The sequence below is a fragment of the Festucalex cinctus genome, chromosome 4 (assembly GCF_051991245.1).
Source record: "Festucalex cinctus isolate MCC-2025b chromosome 4, RoL_Fcin_1.0, whole genome shotgun sequence".
Classification (NCBI taxonomy): Eukaryota; Metazoa; Chordata; class Actinopteri; order Syngnathiformes; family Syngnathidae; genus Festucalex; species Festucalex cinctus.
In genome coordinates, this window is record NC_135414.1 from 22,678,763 (window position 1) to 22,699,641 (window position 20,879).

Here is a 20,879-nt window from a genome sequence, read left to right on the forward strand (position 1 = left end):
TTTATTTTATTTTATTTATTTATTTATGTATAGATCTACACTGTATCCTAATGACAATGGTTTTATTTGGTACAGGCAGTGCATGCTGAGACCCTCGACACCTAATGACAAATTCTATCATAAGTCTGCCCTCTAGTGGTTATACTCACGTACTAAAATTGGCAGAAGTTAAGATACGTGAGGCGATTAAATGTCGGCATCTAGTGGTTGACAACACTAATTACAAGTCTGAAGTCTAAATAAACGTACATACTTTACTTATATTGCATTTTAAGTGTCGGTATACAGTCATTAGAAGAAAACGATCAGTTACGTAACAAAAATAAAAGCATAAACTCATTTGTCACTGTTTTAGGTAATGTGCAGTGAAAATATGGTGTTCAAGATGTTCTATGAAGCATTTCTGCAGATTTTGGCAAGTTGTGTAATGCCAAACTTACGAGCATTTTAATCACTGGTAGTGTGATATTTAATATTTCGTCATCTTCCTAAAATAATAGCCTATAATAAATTGGACGTGGGTACCAAATCCAGCCTTAGCGGCCTGTGTTCCAAAGACCATTTCTCCTCTTGATCCCAACAATAAAACTAAAAGAGAGCTCATAAAGTGCCATCCAAAAAGAGCTGTTAGCAAGCTCGTAGAGGGCCTTCTTAACAGACGTTCTTCTTTGATCTGTCGCATTTATGGTTTTAGGACTATTCTTGGAAAGCGGGGGCAGAGAGTTAATGGTTGTGCAAACATCTGCAAACTCTTTCTGTTTTTCGGTAGGCTTCTGCTCTCATTATTGATTCTGTCTTATTTTCCAGGCTGCCACGTAGCAGTCAAAAAGCCCCACAGAGCAGGAGCTGACCGGACCTTGAATACACAAAAGTTGACTCTGTTAGCTGGATTCAGGATGGGGTCACCAGGCCTAAATTTTCAAGGGGTGGATGACTTCACATAACCCAACCCACTTGGTACACTCCTCCTTGGGTGTTGGGATGAGTGTCTTTCCCAGTCAGAACTTTACTAGGCCTCTCCCTCTTCTCGCATGAAAACAATTCAGGAGGGGGGCCGTTCCGTGGGCGTGGAGTGCAAGCATACCCCGTCCTGAGGAAGTGAGAGCACGGTGGTGGAATGTAGTTACCCCAACAGTGGGAAGAGGAGCTAGCTAACAGCTAGCCTGCTATGCCCAGCTGGAGTTTGGGATAAAACATGCCTCATTTTACAGTGGTACCCGTGAAGGATCGAGGACAGTCTGGCTATGACAGTTTGGAGGGGATCAACGCGGTGGACCACGGGGACGGTGGACTACCGGATAATCAAGACACTGTCAGCTCTGACGGTAAGCCGCAAAACTTTTTTTTTTTTTTTTTCCTCCAAAGTTTTGAATTAGTGGCGACACTAGCTCAGCGTGGCGAGCTCCTTTTCGAAACAGCTGGTTGGGCGGTTACCATGGCGATTCTACCGAGGCCAGAAACCAGTTTTGCAAGCTCCCTTCTGTTTGCAAATCCCTAGAGGGATTTCAAAACTAGAGTAAGAGAATTGTAAAGGGGTGAGAACTGCACAACTGGGGGTGCACTTGTGCGGGGGTGGGAGGGTTGATAGCACCCAAAGGGGGGGGGGGGAGCCTCAAGAGGCGCCTGGTACAAAAGATGGTGCTCTCGTCTTTGTGCCAAGGGAGGATTTGCTTTCACTAAAATGAGCTTCAGCATATTCTGCCTCAGCTTGTCACTCACGTGTTTCCACCATGTTCACACAAGAAAGAAGGGAGAAGGATCCAAAACAAAGAGAAGGCGCAAGGGAAGAGGTGTATGATTATGTGGGATTTGTACATGGGCTCAAGGGGGAAAAAATGTGTTATGGAATAAAAGACACATTGGGCGCGGCCTTTGAAATGCATCTGACAGAACCAAAGGCCACACTTTGTCTTTCTTTTCTTTCTGAATCTGGTGGCGTTTGCTGTTTGACCATATTTCATTCAACACTTCCTCTGTTTGTTCTAAAACTTTCACTAATTTCTTTTGGTCACATTGTTACCAACTTTCTATTATTTTCCTTGTAATAGATCTTTAAAAAAAATTATACATTGAAATGCATTTAAAAAGCACAACAGAGAACAAGTGCAAATACATGTAATGCTTTTAGATTGCACTCAAAATGCAACATTACAATGCAGTTGAAATGTGACCGCATCAGAGCTTCTGTTTCCACTGTTTCCATGAAAGGTTTGATGGTGAACAGACAACGGCGATCTCCTGATTTGACCTTAAAACTTATCTGAGAGTACTTTGTCACTGAACCTTCATAACTTATTGCTGTGCAGCGAACTTCCCGGAGCAATGACATCCCAGTTTGCGGTCAGCTGCCATGATGACTACATGCTGTCGAAAAAGGAAGTGAGACTGGTGAATGAGGAGAACAGGCGCATGCTATAATAAGGCCGTGTAAACACTTCCATGACCATGGAGATGTACTACAACAATGCCATTAATGCAAAAGATGTGGCAGAGGACCTTCATGGTTCATTGTTTTTGTGATTGACATTTGCTTTTGCCAGTGGACTTGCAGTTTCCTTTATTTCAACTTTAGGTGTTTAGAAAGATGTCCCGGGTGTACATCTCTCACTTAAAGTCAGCTGGGCTCAGCTCAAGTAGACGAGTTGTAGAAAGTTGATGGATAGATAGCCAGTCAATGATGTATGTGATCCTGAACTAGTTTTCAGTTCTATTATGGGAATGGTGATCTTATACACATAGCCAGTGGGGAAATGACACACATTAACGTCATCCTCAGCGTATGAACTCAGCTCTGTTAGGCCCAGAAGCAGGCCCCCGCCATAACACTGCAGTCATTGTGGTAGCACCAGAAGAGCACTCCCATACATTCACCACATTGGGCGGATAGTTTGCAGTAGCATGATATGAATGTTGGCAATAACCTCTGTCTACGCTTTCCCACCCCTTTTTAAGTTTAACAGCATTGAAGGATGCCAGTGATGGCAAATAAGGAACACACACACCAAAAAAAAAAAAAAAAAAAGATGAAACGCTGCCTTACCCTTATCAGTCAGGTGGATCCTCAAAAGTTCTGCTTTATAATAAAAAATACTTTTAAGGTAAGCTTTGGACGTCTTCTACTTTACTTCTACTTAAACAATTTATGTGCACAATGATGTCTTGTGATTAACTGCAAATGCCGCACCTAAAACCTAATCAAGTAACGTTAAAACGAATCATTAAATTAAATCTGAAATGTTGCCTTTCCCTGTTAACTTTGTACGCCACCCTCGAGTTCTTCTGATCACTCTGAGGCCCCCTTTGCTCGTCATTAGCGCAGATTAGCGCTAATATGTTTTGCTGTGCATCTCAGCAGGTTGGCATTCTTCAGATGTTGTTCTGCATGGAAGACATCCACTAAGGTTGCATTAGCTCGTGGCTAACAACAAAGGGTAACAAATGAATGCATGTGATGATGTGCCTAGTTTATACTGTGGATATCACACATAAACTCCACCAAAATAGAAATATCGGGTCAAAGTGCCTCTATCATATCACCTTTTATTGTCTGTTCAGTATAAGTAACATTTTAACACTCTTGTCATACAAGTATAAAAATATGTCCACCACTCTTCAGTCATGAAAACAAACTAAATAAGCACTTTTTAACATCCTTGTAACTTTAATCATTGACCGTTTTGACAGAAGAAAACAATTAACAATACATTTTAATGTTAGTTGTCACACAAAAAGTAGTTTACCATTAATGTAAGTGAGATAACATCATAAATAAAAGCTTTACAGTACTGTATCGCATGACAACATAGTCACATTGTAAATGGAAGCAGCACAGCCATTTTGTTTTTTTCCAGGGAGCGGAGAAGATGGTCACTATAGGCCGATGGAGTGCTGTGTTGTTTATTTATTTAAGTGCACGGTGCACCTGGTGATTATTTTTGGTACACAGCTTCTCCAAGAATGAAAACCACTCTTTCAGCCAATATGCTACCTTCATAGAAGAGCTGATTATTGGGTGTAGATTTTGCAAGTCATCCTATAATTGGAAGGAATATCAGAGTATTTATGCGGTGGTGTAGAACCCATATTTAAATAGGAAATAGAGTGAGCTAATCCTCTTCTCAGTGTTAAACCTTGACTTCAATAATAATAGGGAAGTTTAGCAGATAAGAGGCTTTTCCATTAAGGAGCTGATGGATGCTTAGACGATTGAGAGTGCAGACTGCAGCTGCAACACAGACGAAAAATCTTGTTTTGTACCCAATGCAAAACACAAATATTCTCTTGAAAGAAGTTAAATATTATGTCAGGGTTGTGTAATTTTCACTTTGGAATGGATGTGACAAGGTAATATTGGCGCTTCCCGCAATTGATCTGTTTGTAAAAGCATACACTGAAAATGCAAGTGTGACTTTTCTGACATTTTGGGGTTATCATCAACACTTTCTTGATACTTGGTTTTCACCGGAGCTGCAATTAAACCCAAGACAGCAAAGTTTGCTTTATTCATGAGATGGTTCTAAATAGCCTGCCTGTTGACTCTGAACTGCTGATTTGTCTGACACGGGTATTAATTTAACAACACATCTAAGGTTGTTGTTTTTGTAGCGGTGTTAAAAAGCATAGCAGCATCCCTTACAAATGAGAGGAGTTTTCTCTCTGGATTATTTAAAGCTGTTGTTCTTCAGTTCTGTTATATCCTAACATTATTAATTTGTGAGTGTGAATGCTTTGGGTGGTTTACGTGGTGTGTTTACAATAGCTACCAACTGCTTAATTGGGCCATTTAACCACAAGCTATGAATGTTAAGTTTATGTTGTATTTTTTGGCCAAATCACAGAGCCCTGCTCCAGACTATCCCTGGTCACATTTTTGTTTTTGTAGCTGTGCTCTGGGTTACTGTTGTAACCCAGCAAGACCCATGACCTGCAACTGAGACTTTCTGACACTGGGCAGCACATTTCTCTCTGGAATACCTTTTTAATAGTCTTTATTTCATTGTGCTGTACAGATTCAAGACACCCTGTGCCAGAACAATACAGACCGAGCCTCCTCCATGTTTCATAGTAGGGACTAGGGGTGTAAAAAAAAAAAAATCGATTCGGCGATATATCGCGATACTACATCGCGCGATTCTCGAATCGATTCAATAATAGGCAAAATCGATTTTTTTTTTTTTTTTTTTTTTTTTTTTTTTTTTTTTTTTTTTTTTTTAGGATTCACACCTTAAGCATGGAAGAATGTTATATGAACGGAACATTAAGCCTTAATATTTTATTTCAATGCTGTTCAAACATGAAACAAATTACAACCTCTATAAGACTGAAATTTCAGATAAATAAACAATACATTTTCATATAAATCTTACACTCTACAAGCTTACTGATTAGTATTTTCTAAATTTGAATGAAAAAAAATCGCAACAATCGACTTATAAATTCGTATCGGGATTAATCGGTATCGAATCGAATCGTGACCTGTGAATCGTGATACGAATCGAATCGTCAGGTACTAGGCAATTCACACCCCTAGTAGGGACAGTGTTCTTTTTTGGGTATGCTATTATTTTTTGTCTCGTCTGTCCATAGGATATTCTCCCAGAAGCTTTGTGGTTTGCCAACAATGCAGTTTGCGGGTAACATGGACCTTATCATAGTTTTGGAACTTTTTTTTTTTTTTCTTCTTCTGCTAAGCTGCTAAGAAGTGCGATAACTCTTTAAGCAAATTCTCGTCTAAAAACATGAACATGCAGGTACAAATAAATAAACATGGGAACTGCATAAATAACCCTGATAATGATGTTATATTGATGCAGATTTGTCTCAGCTGGGGTCATTTGTCCCATTGGTACAGTCAAAATAGTCTTAGGTCAATGTGAATGTGCATAAATCAATAAAAGAAAAGTGATGTCTGTATATGTAGGATTTATTTTTATTTTTTATTTTTTTAACAATCCAAATTTGCCCTGTAACATGATAGGCATTAATACTACACTCCAATGTATTGACTCCAAATGGACACTAGATGACAGTGTTGTGCTATTTTTTTTTTCCAAGTTGCCACCTTGCTGCAACTCATCTGTGAAGTATTTTGAGGGTGATAAAAATCACATGTATTCATTTGCGAGTTCTGTCCTCTAGTTAGTTATATGCACCTCACTGGCACGCTATTCATGTAAGACAACATGAAGGCTCTGTGCTGCATCAATGAGCAGTGAGTGAGTTCTGCTTCTTCATGCGCCTCGTGTTGCATCAGGCCCGGCAGTGGGTGTTGACCCAGGGTGAGCGGGTGTCCTGGATTGTATTCGGTGATGTGAGTGCAGCGTGCACAACACCGCTCATAACTATGCTGAGCCTCAGTGACACCAGCAGCAGCAACATTGCACCACTGAGCACAGGTGAGTGAGGACTAGACATATTTATTATTAAGCAGTTATGCTTCAGGAGGTTATTTAAAAACAAAACTTTTTTTTTTTTTCCTGATGCAAGATTTGTTGCTGGTGTCATTTTGGGTTAGTACACTTGCTTTTGGGTTTGGTGCCATCTTTTGTGTTACTTGTAGTAGATGTAACTAACTTGTGCTTTTGGCAAAAAATGTTGTATTGCCCCCTATTTGTATAGGCAAAAGTCCCATATATCCCAGCTCAGAGATACCCACCTTAACTTGGTCCATGCATACACGATTTTAGTGCTCTACAGAATGATGCAACTATTAACATGTGTTCATTGGGTCATTAATGGCTGTAATCGTATTATTATCAGTTTTATATTCTGTTGCTCTTTCCACAAACAGGGCAGCACGTCCATCCCATTTACTATATCAACTCTTTCTTTTCTTTTCTTTTCTTTTCTTTATTTTTTTTATTGACAAAGGTTCAAAGACAAACAGTCATACCATCATGTCTTCAACATTTATATTACCCCTACAATGCTCCAAAATTCAACGTACCGTCCTACGATAAATAACCACCCGAGAACTTGTTTTGTTTTGTCTAAATAATCTGTTGTCCTCCAGCTAACCGTCATGTGTTTGTCCACGTGTAACAATATCAGAGAGATCGGCATAACATCAAATTTTAACGTTATCTTTCGTTAGTCCTTCTTGATGCCAGCAAAGTACTTACAGAAGGAAAAGGTTACTGTTGATGCCTCTAACATTTCATATCCCCGCAGCATTATTCAAAAGCCGCCAATTTAGATAACCACTTAAATGGCTATCAGGTTTAATCGTCATACTTACTGCATCCGAAAGTCTTAATGGTCTCACTTTTCCCAAAAGTTCAAACTATTTAGTATTGTAGTAAAAAAAAAAAAAGAAGAAAACCCTCACAACATACACAGTCTGTCTAACTCCTGAAGTATGTTAGTAAAGGTCAATAAATCACCACCATTTGCCAGGCCTGTACATAACATATCCTTGTCTGCTCAGTATGTAGAGTTTGGCAGCAGGTGAGTAAAAGGCTTCTTGGCCATACAATCAATTGCAATTATTTTGATATTTCAGAGGCTAAAGTGGACACGGGTAGAGATGTGCATGTACATTTTGGTGACTATTCATTCGCAAGTATGTAAACTTCCAAGCACAGCAGTAATACAAACTTTAATACTACATCAAGAGATTCACACACCTTACTTTGGGGTTGGGGCGTTAGCAGATACGGATCTGAACAAATATGTACTTGAGCACACGATTTACATGAACAGATATATATACACACATAGTTATTTGTACCCACAAATACTTATTTATATTGTACACACTATTATTTCTTTGAACAAGTTTTATTAAAGTCTCACACACCCTGTTTTGGGGGTTATATAACAGATATGGATCCAAACAAATGCGTATCTGAGTACACAACTTACCGTACCTGAACAGATACAGATCCACACAAATACTTGAGTTTATCTGGACAGTTTGTATCCGCCCAAATATTTCTTTGGAAACACAACTGTAGGGCTTTTCCACCGCCGGAACTTTTGGAGAACTTTTCAGTTTACCTTGGTAAACTTCAGTTTGTGCGTTTTCCCACCACCAACAATTTCCAGGGTAATTAACTCATTCACTGCCTTTGACAAGTATACTTGTCAATTGTATTTTTTAGAGCGGTGCGAAATGGGGGCGAATCTGAGCATGCTCCACTGTAAATATCAAACTTGGAAACAACTTTACTGATGCCCAACCACCGGTAGATGACATCATTTCCCCATTTTATAGGAAATAAACACAGTTTCAGAGTCCATGGGAGAAATGGCTGTATTTTGGCAAACCTACATTTTTCTGCTGTCAATTATAAAAGAACGGGACGGGACAAAAAGTAGGGAGTCTATTCTGTTATTTGGTAGATTCGGTTTATATATAATTATTGAATGTAATATCACGTGAGTATTGGAAATGTAAAAATTTTCTATAATGACTGGCAGTGAATGAGTTAAATTCCCCAGGGGGCATCCAAGTACTATCTCAGCAGCAGGGTTTTGCTGAGCCAGGCTGGAACTTTGATGGCGCGGGCTGCAATGACCATGGCTGATTCAAAAGACAAATTCTTGTTCTGTTTTAATTCTTCTTAGTGAGTCACAGTGTCCCATCACAGATGAGCTATCTTTATACTCGTGAAGTCCTGTCACTTTCAAATATTTTGAATATTTATTTATTGATTATTCAATCAATTAATCGACTAAACGGGTTCATTTTAATTTTGCATTAAAGGGATACTTATTTAGCTATTTCTGGCAGTCAAACATTAATATTTTGCTTAGAATAAAATTGATATTTTCATTATTTTTCATGTACAATTAGTACCTTTAAAAACACATTTCGCAACTTGCTGTCAACTAAAAATGACATCACAAGGGCTAAGGTCACCAATCACAGCTCACTTGTTTTCTAGGTTTGGTCATGTGACATTCTGTGATTGGTTACCGGAGCCCTTGTGATGTCATTTTCAGTCGACAGCAAGTTGCAAAATGTGTTTTTAAAGGTACTAATTGTACGTGAAAAATAATGAAAGTATCAAATTAATTATAGACAAAATATTAACTTTTTTTTTTGCTATAATGAGCTAAATAAGTGAAGTATCCCTTTAAAGTAAATGTAATGCTGGCATCTTTTTTTTTTTTTTCTTTTAGGCCAAAGCACATTAATCAACAGAACAAAAATATATCCATGTTTGCAGTGTCTTTCATCTTTCTCCATCCCATCCTCCTCCTCCTCTGTATAATTGCTCGCAGAAGGACACAAAATTGGTTAATTGGGGCAATTAACTTAAGAGGTGGCTTTTAGTATCTAACTTGTATTGTTGTTTTCAATTATAGGACATGGCAATCACAAAGAAGACAGCCCGTTTCTTAACAGTCCTGATGAGAAGAAAAAGAATGACTTCTACGATAGGAACCTGGCCTTGTTTGAGGTATTTTAACCTTTTAACCTTAGATGTGTTGTTAAATTAATACCCGTGTCATGCAAATATTTACCACCGCTGATTTTATTTCTTGGTACTCCTCTTTCTTTATTCAGGAAGAGCTGGACATCAGACCAAAGGTGTCATCCCTGCTCAGCCGCTTGGTCAGCTACACAAACATCACCCAGGGAGCGAAGGAGCACGAGGAGGAGGAGAGCGCCGAGGCCTCGCGGAGAAAGACTCCCAAGGTCGGTGCAACGGTGCAAAGTAACATGATTCTCCACCTGTAGGGCTTTCCAGGCCAAGATTTGTATGAAAACTTGCTGACAGATTGTGCAGCATGCTTGGCTTTAATACAATGGAGCCTCACAGGTTTTGACATTACCCAAATTAAAACTGATTTATTTGGATTTCTAAACATTTTTCCTACATAGAAAATAATATACAATAAAATAAAAATCGGATTAATCTGTTCCAGGATCAGTCTCCCAAAAATCAACTGGGATTAGCTCCATATAGAAAATGGATGGATGCATGAATAGGGTCCACTGTTCATGCAAGAGCTGTAACATTCTCCAGTGACCTTTTTAAAGTGTACACCAATCAATAGTGATCATCAATACCATTGTTTCCTGAATTGCTCAATAATCACTCGTCCTCTCTCTCTCGCCTCCTCGCCAGTCCCCCAACATGGGCACTCTGATGGGCGTCTACTTGCCGTGCCTCCAGAACATTTTCGGGGTCATCCTGTTCCTGCGGCTGACGTGGATCGTCGGGGTGGCTGGCATCATGCAGTCCCTGCTGATTGTTGTCATGTGCTGCACGTGTGTAAGTACACACCCAAACTAGGCTAATATGCCGGATAGATTTGGCCAATGTGGGTCACTGGCCTGCGCTTACTGCGTACCAGTCAATAGAATCTAATCATGAGTCACCATATTAGGTGCAGTATACAGATGGAATGGCTATAATTATAAAAGCTGTTTTTACTGTAGACACTGCCAAGGTTTTTCATTTTTTTTGCATTGTAGTTAATAGTAGTATAATATCAAGAACTTCACTTTGACTTGTATTTCTGCAACGCGTGCCTCCATTACAACCACCACCTTACATAATCAGCGTTGTAGTCGTATGTATTTCCAGGACACGCCATTAATATATGATTGATTATTTCAGGAGGGATTATGCTCAGTCAGTTGGAAAACGATGTGCCCGAGCGTCACTTTGATGGGTGGATGTTAGCGTGCCACACAGATGTTCTCTCGCAACCGTTTTTTTTTTTTTTTTTTTTTTAACTGCACTGTCCCTTCCCATTTTGCAGACCATGCTCACGGCTATATCGATGAGTGCCATTGCAACAAATGGTGTTGTTCCAGGTAATGTGCGAATCACTGTGGCCACTGTTTTGCAGTACAATGGTATAAAACTGCATATTGGAGCATCTGGTTTGTAACAGTGTGTTTCCTTTTCCTAGCTGGCGGGGCCTACTTCATGATCTCACGCTCTCTGGGTCCAGAATTTGGAGGAGCTGTTGGCCTGTGCTTCTACCTGGGTACCACCTTCGCTTCCGCCATGTACATCCTTGGAGCCATTGAAATATTCTTGGTCAGTTTTTAGCACAGGAACTACACTGGCTACATGAGATAGCATTAAAAACGCAGGCCTCTCTGTGAAGAACAACCACATACTGTGTTTCCTCAAACAATGGCCTCAATTTTTTAGACATGTGAATATCGTTCCTCAATGACAAACCCCCTTTTTTCTTCTCAGGAAAAGAATTAGCCCAAGGTGACTTAATTTATCTTTATTTAAAATGATTGGCACATGATGCAGTGGTAGATATCAGACCGACCATTTGCAGAACTGCCATCTGTAAAGCTGGATTCATGTTTAAAGAGAATGCTCATAAGGCGAACAAGCAAGCAGTATTTTATATTTTTTATTTTAAAAAATATTATTGTTGTTATAAAATTCATGCAAAAGCCCCTGGCCATGTTTGAGGAAAGACAAATAATTATTTTAGCAAATTAAATAACTTAAATAAGAATACGATACTGTAATTGTAAGTGTATTTTTAATTTAAACACATTTGTAATTACGAAACAAAATTATTTAAATAATTCACTTAATTATGTTCCAATATTAAAATATTTAATACAATATAAGGCATTTAACGAATTTAAATCATAATTGTATATAGTACTTATAACTCTATAACACATCATTGTGAAAAATATCCTGTTACGTTTTCTGTCTGTACTGTAATGTTCAAAATTAACCTAGCATGCCTCAGGTAATAAGTCAATAAAAATAAAATAAATAAATAAAATAAATATTGGGAAACCTCCCCACAAACTTAAAATTACTAAATTATGAAAAAATACCTTAAATGATGATGATAATGATTATTATACAGTCATAATTTAAATGGACTTTTTAGCTACTTAAATAAAAATATAACAAGTTACTAAAAATTTGTTAATTTAAAGTGAAATAAAATAGAATAGCTATAATTATGTATCGTTCTGGCGATACGTTTTGAAAGTGTTACTGATATGTGTAAAGTAAACATTAAAAGTGGTCAAATATTATCAAATTTTTATTTGAATAATTGAATGTTACAACAATGACTAGAAAATAAATCTCCATTTAATTTATCAATAAAGTGCCAAAAATCGTGTAGTATTTCAATGAGTCATGTAAATGAGGAAATGGAATACATTTCTGTCTGTCTTTTCTTTCTTAGCAATATCTGGTGCCTCAGGCCGCCATCTTTCACGCAGCAGACCACCACGGCACTGACAGCGCGATGCTGAACAACATGCGCGTCTACGGGACCATCTGCCTCAGTCTCATGGCCGTAGTGGTTTTCGTCGGTGTCAAATATGTCAACAAGTTGGCCTCGCTCTTCCTCGCCTGCGTCATTATCTCAATTGTCTCCATCTATGCCGGTGCAATCAAGTCTGCCTCTCATCCACCAGAGTTCCCGTAAGTTGGTGTATGACAGTTCCATAGTGCATCCTACTGAGCGCTGTTTGAAATATTTTGTTGACCTTATGTCACTGTTTTCTATTATTGCATTAGAATCTGCATGCTCGGCAACAGGACCTTGGTCAGAGATCGTTTCGATGTTTGTGCAAAGACCATCACCACTGGCAACATCACAGGACCCAGTCAGCTGTGGGACTTATTCTGCCTTCCGGGGAACATGAGCAGTGCACAGTGCGATGACTACTTCCTGCAAAATAACGTCACAGAGATCCAGGGCATTCCTGGACTGGCTAGTGGAATATTTAGAGGTAGAAACGAGAGTTGTCCTAGGAGTAACGTGTAAAAAGAAGACTGAACCATGTCCTCTGTTTCTGTCAGACAACTTGTGGGGCGACTACCTGAAGAAAGGGGAAATACTGGAGAAGGACGGCCTTGCGTCAGTGGACTCCCACAGCCCCGTGGCAAACTTTGGCATGTACGTGTCCGCAGACATCACCACGTCCTTCATGTTGCTGGTGGGCATCTTCTTCCCGTCGGCCACAGGTCAGAAGACAGTGCGATGAACTGGGTACACCCTGACGAGGAAGATTAACAATTATGTTGATCTTGTGTTTTGAAGGCATCATGGCAGGCTCCAACAGGTCTGGAGATCTCCGGGATGCTCAGAGGTCCATCCCCATTGGAACCATATTGGCTATTACTACTACTTCTCTTGTCTGTATCCTTATTTTCATGACCACACCATATCAAATCTTTTGGTTGAGAATTCACCTGCTGTCATTGTAAATTCCTTGACTTCTTGTCTCAAGATCTAAGTTCTGTTATTCTGTTCGGGGCCTGTGTCGAAGGGGTGGTCTTAAGAGACAAGTAAGTCCAGTTGCATCCATTTGCAAGCTGTCATTGAAAGTGCTGAAGTTATGCTCTTTGTGTAACTGACCCAGTCTGTACCTTCAGGTTTGGTGACGCAGTTCGGAACAATTTGGTGGTGGGGACGCTGTCCTGGCCGTCCCCTTGGGTCATTGTCATCGGTTCCTTCTTCTCCACGGTGGGAGCAGGTCTGCAAACGCTCACTGGAGCTCCCAGGCTTCTTCAAGCCATCGCCAAGGACAATATCATCCCTTTCCTCAGAGTGAGACATTTCATATTGTGGATTAGAAAAGTAGCCCGAAACCAGTGGTTCTTATTTTTTATTTTTTATTTTTTATTTTTACCTGTAAACCCTGTAGCTATGTCTTCAATTTTGGGGTGTGGGGTGGGGGAATCATTTTATTTATTTTTATTTTTTTAAATAAAGAAGGGTTTGATGAATCCGCATAGGAAACAGTCTCTCACAAGAAAACTACAACTACAACAAAATTAAGAACCACTGCCCTAAACCGTAACCTTGATCTTAAAATAGAGAAACAATGTAAGATTTTTGCTTTGCTAATGATTTTTCTTGATTTCAGGTGTTTGGTCATGGGAAGACCAATGGTGAGCCAACCTGGGCCCTACTGCTGACTGGCCTCATAGCTGAGCTTGGTATCCTGATTGCCTCATTGGATATGGTGGCTCCCATCCTTTCCATGTAAAGTGACTTGCAGATATATGCATGTGTAGAGACCATTGATAGCAACCCCCGACCCCAAATTTTCTCTATTAAAATTGGATTGTAATGTTTTGGCTTTTTAACTCATTCATTCCCAGCCATTTTCACTGAAGCAACCCCCTTCACTCCCACCTGTTTTACATGATTTTGACTGATTTTGCAAGGCCCACAGGATATTGTGTTCTATTGCTATAAAAAAAAAAAAAAAAAAAAAAAAAAACATGGAACCTACCAAAAGAAAGATTAGAGTCTCTTCTTTCATCAGGAAAAAAAAAAAAAAGTACGTTTGTATCTATTTCCGTTTTGCAGCAATTAGCATTAGAATATAGGTAAGTTTCAACAACATTAACATTCCTGGTGAAAACAGTCAAAAAGAGCTTGTTGCAACATGTCTCTGGCTGATCTCTTACATTCTGCTGCCACCTGCTGGTATATTTTTTTTTTTGTAATTACCATTGCTTTGAGCCACCTCTTCATACCAGAAGCTGCACCAAAGCCTTCTCTATGCTTTTGCATAAAAAATAAACATATAAAAACATTTTTCTGAGTGAAGGACAAGGTATTAAAAAAATGTATGTACACATTTTTTTTATTTGAATGAGTTCATGTTTATTCTATTCAGACATTTTTGTTTTACTTTCCCCACAGGTTTTTCCTGATGTGCTATCTCTTTGTAAACTTGGCCTGTGCTGTGCAAACACTGTTGCGCACCCCCAACTGGAGGCCGAGGTTCCGATATTACCACTGGTGAGAATAACCCAACACTTTGATTTCATTTCACTTGGGAAAAACTTGATTTGGGTTTTTCGAGAGAGTCTAACAGTATATCTCAAGAAACGAGCATGGTGTTTGGCCAACAAGAATGTCAGTACAAGTTGCAATGCAAATCTTGATTATGTTCCACAAAGGACTCTATCCTTCCTCGGAATGAGCATGTGCTTGGCCCTGATGTTCATCTCCTCCTGGTATTATGCTATTGTGGCCATGAGCATTGCTGGGATGATCTACAAGTACATAGAGTATCAGGGGTATGTCCATAGCTTGAATACTGTTTAAATCTCGTTCCTCTTACTGCATTACAAGGCCTTGTCATTTTTCACTGATGCAAAAACAGAGCAGAAAAGGAGTGGGGAGACGGCATCAGAGGACTATCCCTTAGTGCTGCACGCTATGCCCTGTTAAGGCTAGAAGTCGGCCCCCCGCACACGAAGAACTGGAGGTAGGATTTCTTCAAATTATTAATGTAAACTGCCTTTATGTAATCCTGCTACATCATCTTGAAACAGTAAAATTATGTCCCTGGTGTCTGGCCCAACAGACCTCAGCTGTTGGTTCTGTCAAAGCTGGATGAAGACCTCCACATCAAATATCCCCGACTGCTGACCTTTGCCTCGCAGCTGAAGGCGGGGAAGGGTCTTACCATAGTGGGATCTGTCATCCAGGGAAATTTCTTGGAAAGTTACGGGGAACTGCAAGCAGCAGAACAGGCAAGGGAATACATTTCCAAACAGTCATGCATTGTGTAGAATCAGAACTTTGAGCGTGCTTATCAGTGGTGGTGATAACTTATCAAGATTGATTGATTGATTTTTATCCTGCCAGACCATCAAGAACATGATGGACATCGAGAGGGTCAAGGGTTTCTGCCAGGTGGTTGTGGCGACCAAGGTGCGGGAGGGCATCGTCCACCTGATCCAGTCCTGCGGTCTCGGGGGCATGAAGCACAACACTGTGATGATGGGATGGCCGTACGGCTGGAGGCAAAGCGAGGACCCTCGAGCTTGGAAGACTTTTATCAGTAAGCCAGGATTTATTTTAAACTTTAAAGGCGCAGTCTGCCGGTTTCACTCAGGAAAATGCACTTTTTAAATACAGGATTTAAACAAACAAACTACTTCTCAATTTACAGATCGGGGCTTTTCTTGACGTGTGGGGTTGATTTTGTCCTAACCCCCCACACCCCCAGCCTATATTTTGTCATTTTGTGTTTGTTTTGTAAACAGCGGGATGTTTCTGTGGAAAGACAGTGTTTACACCCCTCCAGCCAATCGCAGAGCGGGGGGTGGCATGTCGCAAACGGGGCCGGGCGAACGTGTCAGCTGCGTGACGTCACTCTCGCAGCAATTTGAAAGCATGCACAGATTTTTTTTCTTCACTCACTCATTCACACACATAAGCTTCTGTGAGTGACTGAGTGAGAAAAAAAAACTAGTAATCCGTGCGTGCTTTCAAATTGCCGCGTTCGACCGGCCCCGTTTGCGACACGCCACCCCCTGCTCTGCGATTGGCTGGAGGGGTGTAAACACTGTCTTTCAACAGAAACGTCCCGCTGTTTACAAAACAAACACAAAATGACAAAATACAGGCTAGGGGGTTGGGGGTTTAGGACAAAATCACCACCAAAGATTAACATAAACCCAGATGTGTAGACTGAGGGAAAGTTAAAGTGTGTACATCCTGTATTTAAAAAGTGCATTTTCCTGAGTGAAACCGGCATACTGGGCCTTTAAAGGATTGTCAGTTAACCCTTCAACATAAACGTTGATGATTTTGATGTTGACCATCACCCGCGTTAACTATGATTTAAGCACAGTTTGATAGTTTTATATATCTATTCTACACTCTGCTCTGTGAAACTCTTCAAGGCCAAGCAAAAAACTTTATAATTGTCTTTTTAATTATAAATTGAATTTTGAACTGTGAAGTGAACATCCTCATATCATTGCCGCCTGACATATTGTATATTGGAACATCATGACTCCACGCAACCTCATGTCCTGTGCCGCTATGATTCAATTAAGCCCTAAATGGCTTTCATGCTCTCATCTCGACACAGACACAGTCCGTTGCACCACCGCCGCCCACCTGGCTCTAATGGTGCCCAAAAACGTGTCGTTCTACCCGAGCAACCACGAGCGCTTCACTGACGGCTGCATTGACGTGTGGTGGATCGTCCATGACGGGGGGATGCTCATGCTGCTGCCTTTCCTGCTCAAGCAGCATAAAGTACAATAGCACAAAAACGCTATTTGGATGAGGGTTTGTCAGTAAAATCTCGCTTTGTTTTTCTTAGGTGTGGAGAAAGTGCAGAATGCGTATCTTCACGGTAGCCCAGATGGATGACAACAGCATCCAGATGAAGAAGGATCTGGCCACTTTCCTCTACCAGCTGAGGATAGAGGCTGAAGTGGAAGTGGTGGAGATGGTAAGAGATGATCTCATGTAGGGACGGGAGATGTAAATTAACCAAAATATGACTTCATAGCTATTCAGAATTGACATATTTGGTTGACACAGTTTTGATTTGCTTATGGTACACACTCCACAGTTTTATTTAACGATAGAAGCAGAGCCTAAAAGTGGTTGGTAGGTCGGTTGGGCGGTTGGGTAGTTATGGAGGGTGTTGGTTGGTTAGTTAGTTAGGAGTGTAGGTGGGTGTTTTTTGGGTGGTGGGGGGGTGGCTAAGTTGGTTAGTCAGAAGGATTGGGTTGGTAGGCGGGTGTTAAGATAAGTAATATGTTAAGTAGGTGGTTGGTTGGTTAGTGGATTGGTCAGCAGTTAAGTCTCTTAGTTTGTAAGAGTAGTTTGGTTGGTTGGCTGGCTGGTAGGTGGGTAGGGAGTTGAGGAGGTTGGTTAATAGGATAGGTGAGTACTTGGATTGGTTGGTCCTTTTAGTCAGTTAGATGGGTGGGTAGGTGCGTGGTCGGGAAGTTAGCCTATGTAGGGAAGTGGTTGGTTGGTTGGTTAGGTGGATGTTTGTTTGTTTTTTTGTTTATTTATTTGAGTCGGTTGGCTAAGTTGGTTAGTCACAAGTGTTGGTTTGGTAGGTGGGTGTTAAAGTAGTTAAGTAATTGGTGTGTTGGTTTGTGGATCAGTTAGTGGTCAGCTGGTCAGTATGTTTATAAGATGAGTAGTTTGGTTGGTTGGTTGGTTGGTGGGTAGGGAATTGAGTAGTTTGGTTAGTAGGGTAGGTGAGTGCTTAGTTTGGTTGGTCCTTTTAGTGAGTAAGTTAGGTGTGTAGGTGGGTGGTTGGGGTGTTGGGTAGGTAGCCAGTGTAGAGAGGTAGTTGGTTAGTTAGGGCGGGTTAGATAGGTGGTTGTTTTTTGGGTCAGCCAGCTCAGTTGATTGTTCAAAAGGGTTGTGTTGAAAGAATGGGTGTTAAGGTAGTTAAATAGGTGGTTGGTTGGTTAGTCGGGATTGGTTGGTGGGTCAGTCAGCTGGTCAGATCGTTTGTTACATCAGTTGGTAGGTAGGAGGTTGGGTGTTTGGTCGCGTAAGTAGGTGGGTATTTGGGTGGGTAGGTTGGTGGTTGGTTAGTAAGTTTTGTCGGCTGATCAGTTGGCAGAACATAGAAGGTTGGGTTGGTAGGTGGGTGGTTGTTAGGTAGATAGGTAGGTAGACGGTTGGCCCTTTGTTAGTGTAAGCTTCATTTCATAAACAATGGAATGATGCCTGGTGGATTGTAACGTCATAGTCTTTTCTAAGATTTTTTTTTTCCAGACGTGCAGTAATTTTGTACAGTGTACGAGAGCCTATATAACGGATGTATTATGAGTTAATGCATTTGCAGCAATAAAATTGATCGGTTTTGATTGATCACATTGATGTAGGATGCAATTATGCATTTCAGCACGACAGCGACATCTCGGCATACACTTACGAGCGCACGCTGATGATGGAGCAGAGATCTCAGATGTTGAGGCAGATGAGACTGTCGGGCGCAGAGAGGAAGAGAGAGGTAACGCGCGCGCACACACGTGTCATCAAGATGGGACAATTTTGGAATTTTTGACTTCCATCCTTTCTCCTCACAGGCCCAACTTGTTAAGGACAGTCACTCACTGGTGCGTATGGGAAGTTTGTACTCAGACGAGGAGGAGGACACGTTGGACAGTCCTTTACCGGGGAACGTTCAGATGACATGGACGAAGGAGAAGCACGAGGACGAGAGGAGGACCAGAAATAACGCGCCTGAAAACTTCAGAGAGCTCATGAGTCTCAAACCGTGAGTAACAATTTGCGATGAACACAAAGTGCAACAGAAAACGACTTTGTTAGGCGGTAAAGTCGGCTTGTAGGATGTTATATTTGCTGCTCTTAAGTATCATAAGTCATTTTATTATTTTTCTGATTAAATGTCCTTATTTAAAAAAAAAAAAAAAAAAAAAGTGGTTCCAATTGAGATTACATTTGTATTTATTGTAATTTTATTTTTATTTGTTAGGAGTTTTCTGACACAAACAAACTACCCCCAAAAATAATGAAATTATTAGTTTTTTTTCCCCTCTTTGTAAAGTGTATTTTAACATGTATGATATACATTTTGAACTCCAGGGACCAGTCCAACGTGCGTCGCATGCACACGGCCGTGAAGCTGAACGAGGTGATCGTCAACAGGTCCCACGACGCCCGGTTGGTGCTCCTCAACATGCCGGGACCGCCTCGTGACACAGACGGAGACGAGAACTGTATCCTTTTGCCGCCATGGAGGCAGACACGCCATTAGAGCATTTTTGCCGTTGTTCCCTTCACTTTTTTGCCTACTTCAGATATGGAGTTTTTGGAGGTTTTGACCGAAGGTTTGGAACGAGTGCTGCTAGTGCGAGGCGGCGGGCGCGAGGTCATCACCATCTACTCGTGACCAATCAGAACGGACCATGGAGGTGCATCAACATTCCACCTAAAGACTTAGCTGCTTTGAGGGTCACATTTGAATTTGGTGTCAGCACATAAGATCATGGTAAAGTACATTTAAGTAGAGCAGTGTTGGGGAAGCTTTTTCCTATTCTGGGTCATGTCAGTCCTCTGAGGATCACATGGTGGGCCTGATCACATGGCACATGGACTGTAGGTTCCCCACCCCGTTGCAGCGTACCACATATAGAGCAGACATATTGCCAATTTAGCGTACGCAAGGCCAAGGAGGGTTTTGAGTTTATGGGATTCCAAGGGGCGCGCACTTTATTTATTTATTTATTTGACTCTTTTCATGTTTCACGTTTATTTTATAAGGCATGAGGCTTTGTTACTGGCTATAAATCGCCGCAAGACTTAAGTATTCAATTTGCATGCGGAGATGATTTGTTTGTTGTTGTTTTTTTTAAACTTATGTTTCTTGTTCATACATTTTTTTTTCTATCAAATTTTTGTTCTCAGATGATGTGTAGGGAATCACTTCGTCTTTCTTTTACTGAAAGAACAGTTTGTTGTAAAAGGGATTACGGCTGAAAAGTTGTGCAATGACAAAACAATTTCAAGAATCCTGAATTCGATTTAGTTTTAAGTTAGTAAATTTAATAAATCATTTAAATTTTAGTTTTGTAATTTTATTTTTTGGTGTGTTTTCCCTCCCAAAGCAACGCTGGTTAGTATCAGTGTCAAGGAATATCTGCCATTGTAATTACTTTTATATTGTAAATTAATGTTTGCAGTACTAAATTTGATAGATTATTATTATTATTTTTTTTACATTACAAAACTTACCACATTCAAAAAAGTACCTTTCTATGACTTGATTCCCGTCAATAAATTATTTTATTATACAATTTTGTGTACTTGTTCTTTGAACTGTGTATTTAATTTAGGTACAAACAAAAGTCAATATAATGTTACTGTTAGTGATTGTACTCTCTGTACTCTTGCGCCTTCTGCTGCTTGTGGTGAATGTTGCAAATTAGAAATGATTTGGTTCAGGTTTTTACAGTTGCATTACTGATTGTTGCTTGTTCATTTTATGTGATTTTGTTTGTGTGAATTAGAGTACAAATATCCGACTCGGCTGACCTCGACTGAACTGTTGCACAATGTGTAGGACTGGATGTTCTGCAAATGGTTTCAGGAGTGACCAACCTCTGGCCACCAGTTCTGCAAATTAATATTTGCAATTGCAGTTGAATCCTGTC

General features: G+C 40.3%; 1 protein-coding gene across 2 annotated transcripts; it reads left to right on the top strand.

Moving 5' to 3' along the window:
• The first annotated feature begins 951 nt into the window (after nucleotides 1-951).
• slc12a4 (solute carrier family 12 member 4) lies at nucleotides 952-20,522 on the top strand. Of its 2 annotated transcripts, none has more exons than XM_077519727.1 (24): nucleotides 952-1,325; nucleotides 9,313-9,407; nucleotides 9,515-9,646; nucleotides 10,080-10,226; nucleotides 10,720-10,774; nucleotides 10,873-11,003; nucleotides 12,145-12,386; nucleotides 12,483-12,697; nucleotides 12,768-12,932; nucleotides 13,009-13,107; nucleotides 13,199-13,256; nucleotides 13,344-13,518; nucleotides 13,838-13,956; nucleotides 14,626-14,724; nucleotides 14,886-15,005; nucleotides 15,092-15,196; nucleotides 15,296-15,464; nucleotides 15,580-15,775; nucleotides 16,814-16,983; nucleotides 17,051-17,182; nucleotides 18,608-18,715; nucleotides 18,792-18,982; nucleotides 19,312-19,445; nucleotides 19,527-20,522. In XM_077519727.1, exons 1-24 carry the CDS (start codon nucleotides 1,196-1,198, stop codon nucleotides 19,616-19,618), a joined length of 3,279 nt encoding a protein of 1,092 aa, XP_077375853.1. In that variant the 5' UTR covers nucleotides 952-1,195; the 3' UTR covers nucleotides 19,619-20,522. The 2 variants fall into 2 exon arrangements, with proteins under 2 accessions (XP_077375853.1, XP_077375852.1); XM_077519726.1 differs by lacking the exon at nucleotides 952-1,325 and adding an exon at nucleotides 6,158-6,395.
• Nucleotides 20,523-20,879: the final 357 nt, after the last annotated feature.

Bases quoted from the DNA above. Each gene is read 5' to 3' on its own strand.
- slc12a4 (XM_077519726.1), top strand. From the start codon at position 6,233: ATGCGCCTCGTGTTGCATCAGGCCCGGCAGTGGGTGTTGACCCAGGGT. The intron at 11,004-12,144 runs GTCAGTTTTTAG...TTTCTTTCTTAG, and splicing joins GAGCCATTGAAATATTCTTG to CAATATCTGGTGCCTCAGGC. The intron at 18,983-19,311 runs GTGAGTAACAAT...TTTGAACTCCAG, and splicing joins GAGCTCATGAGTCTCAAACC to GGACCAGTCCAACGTGCGTC.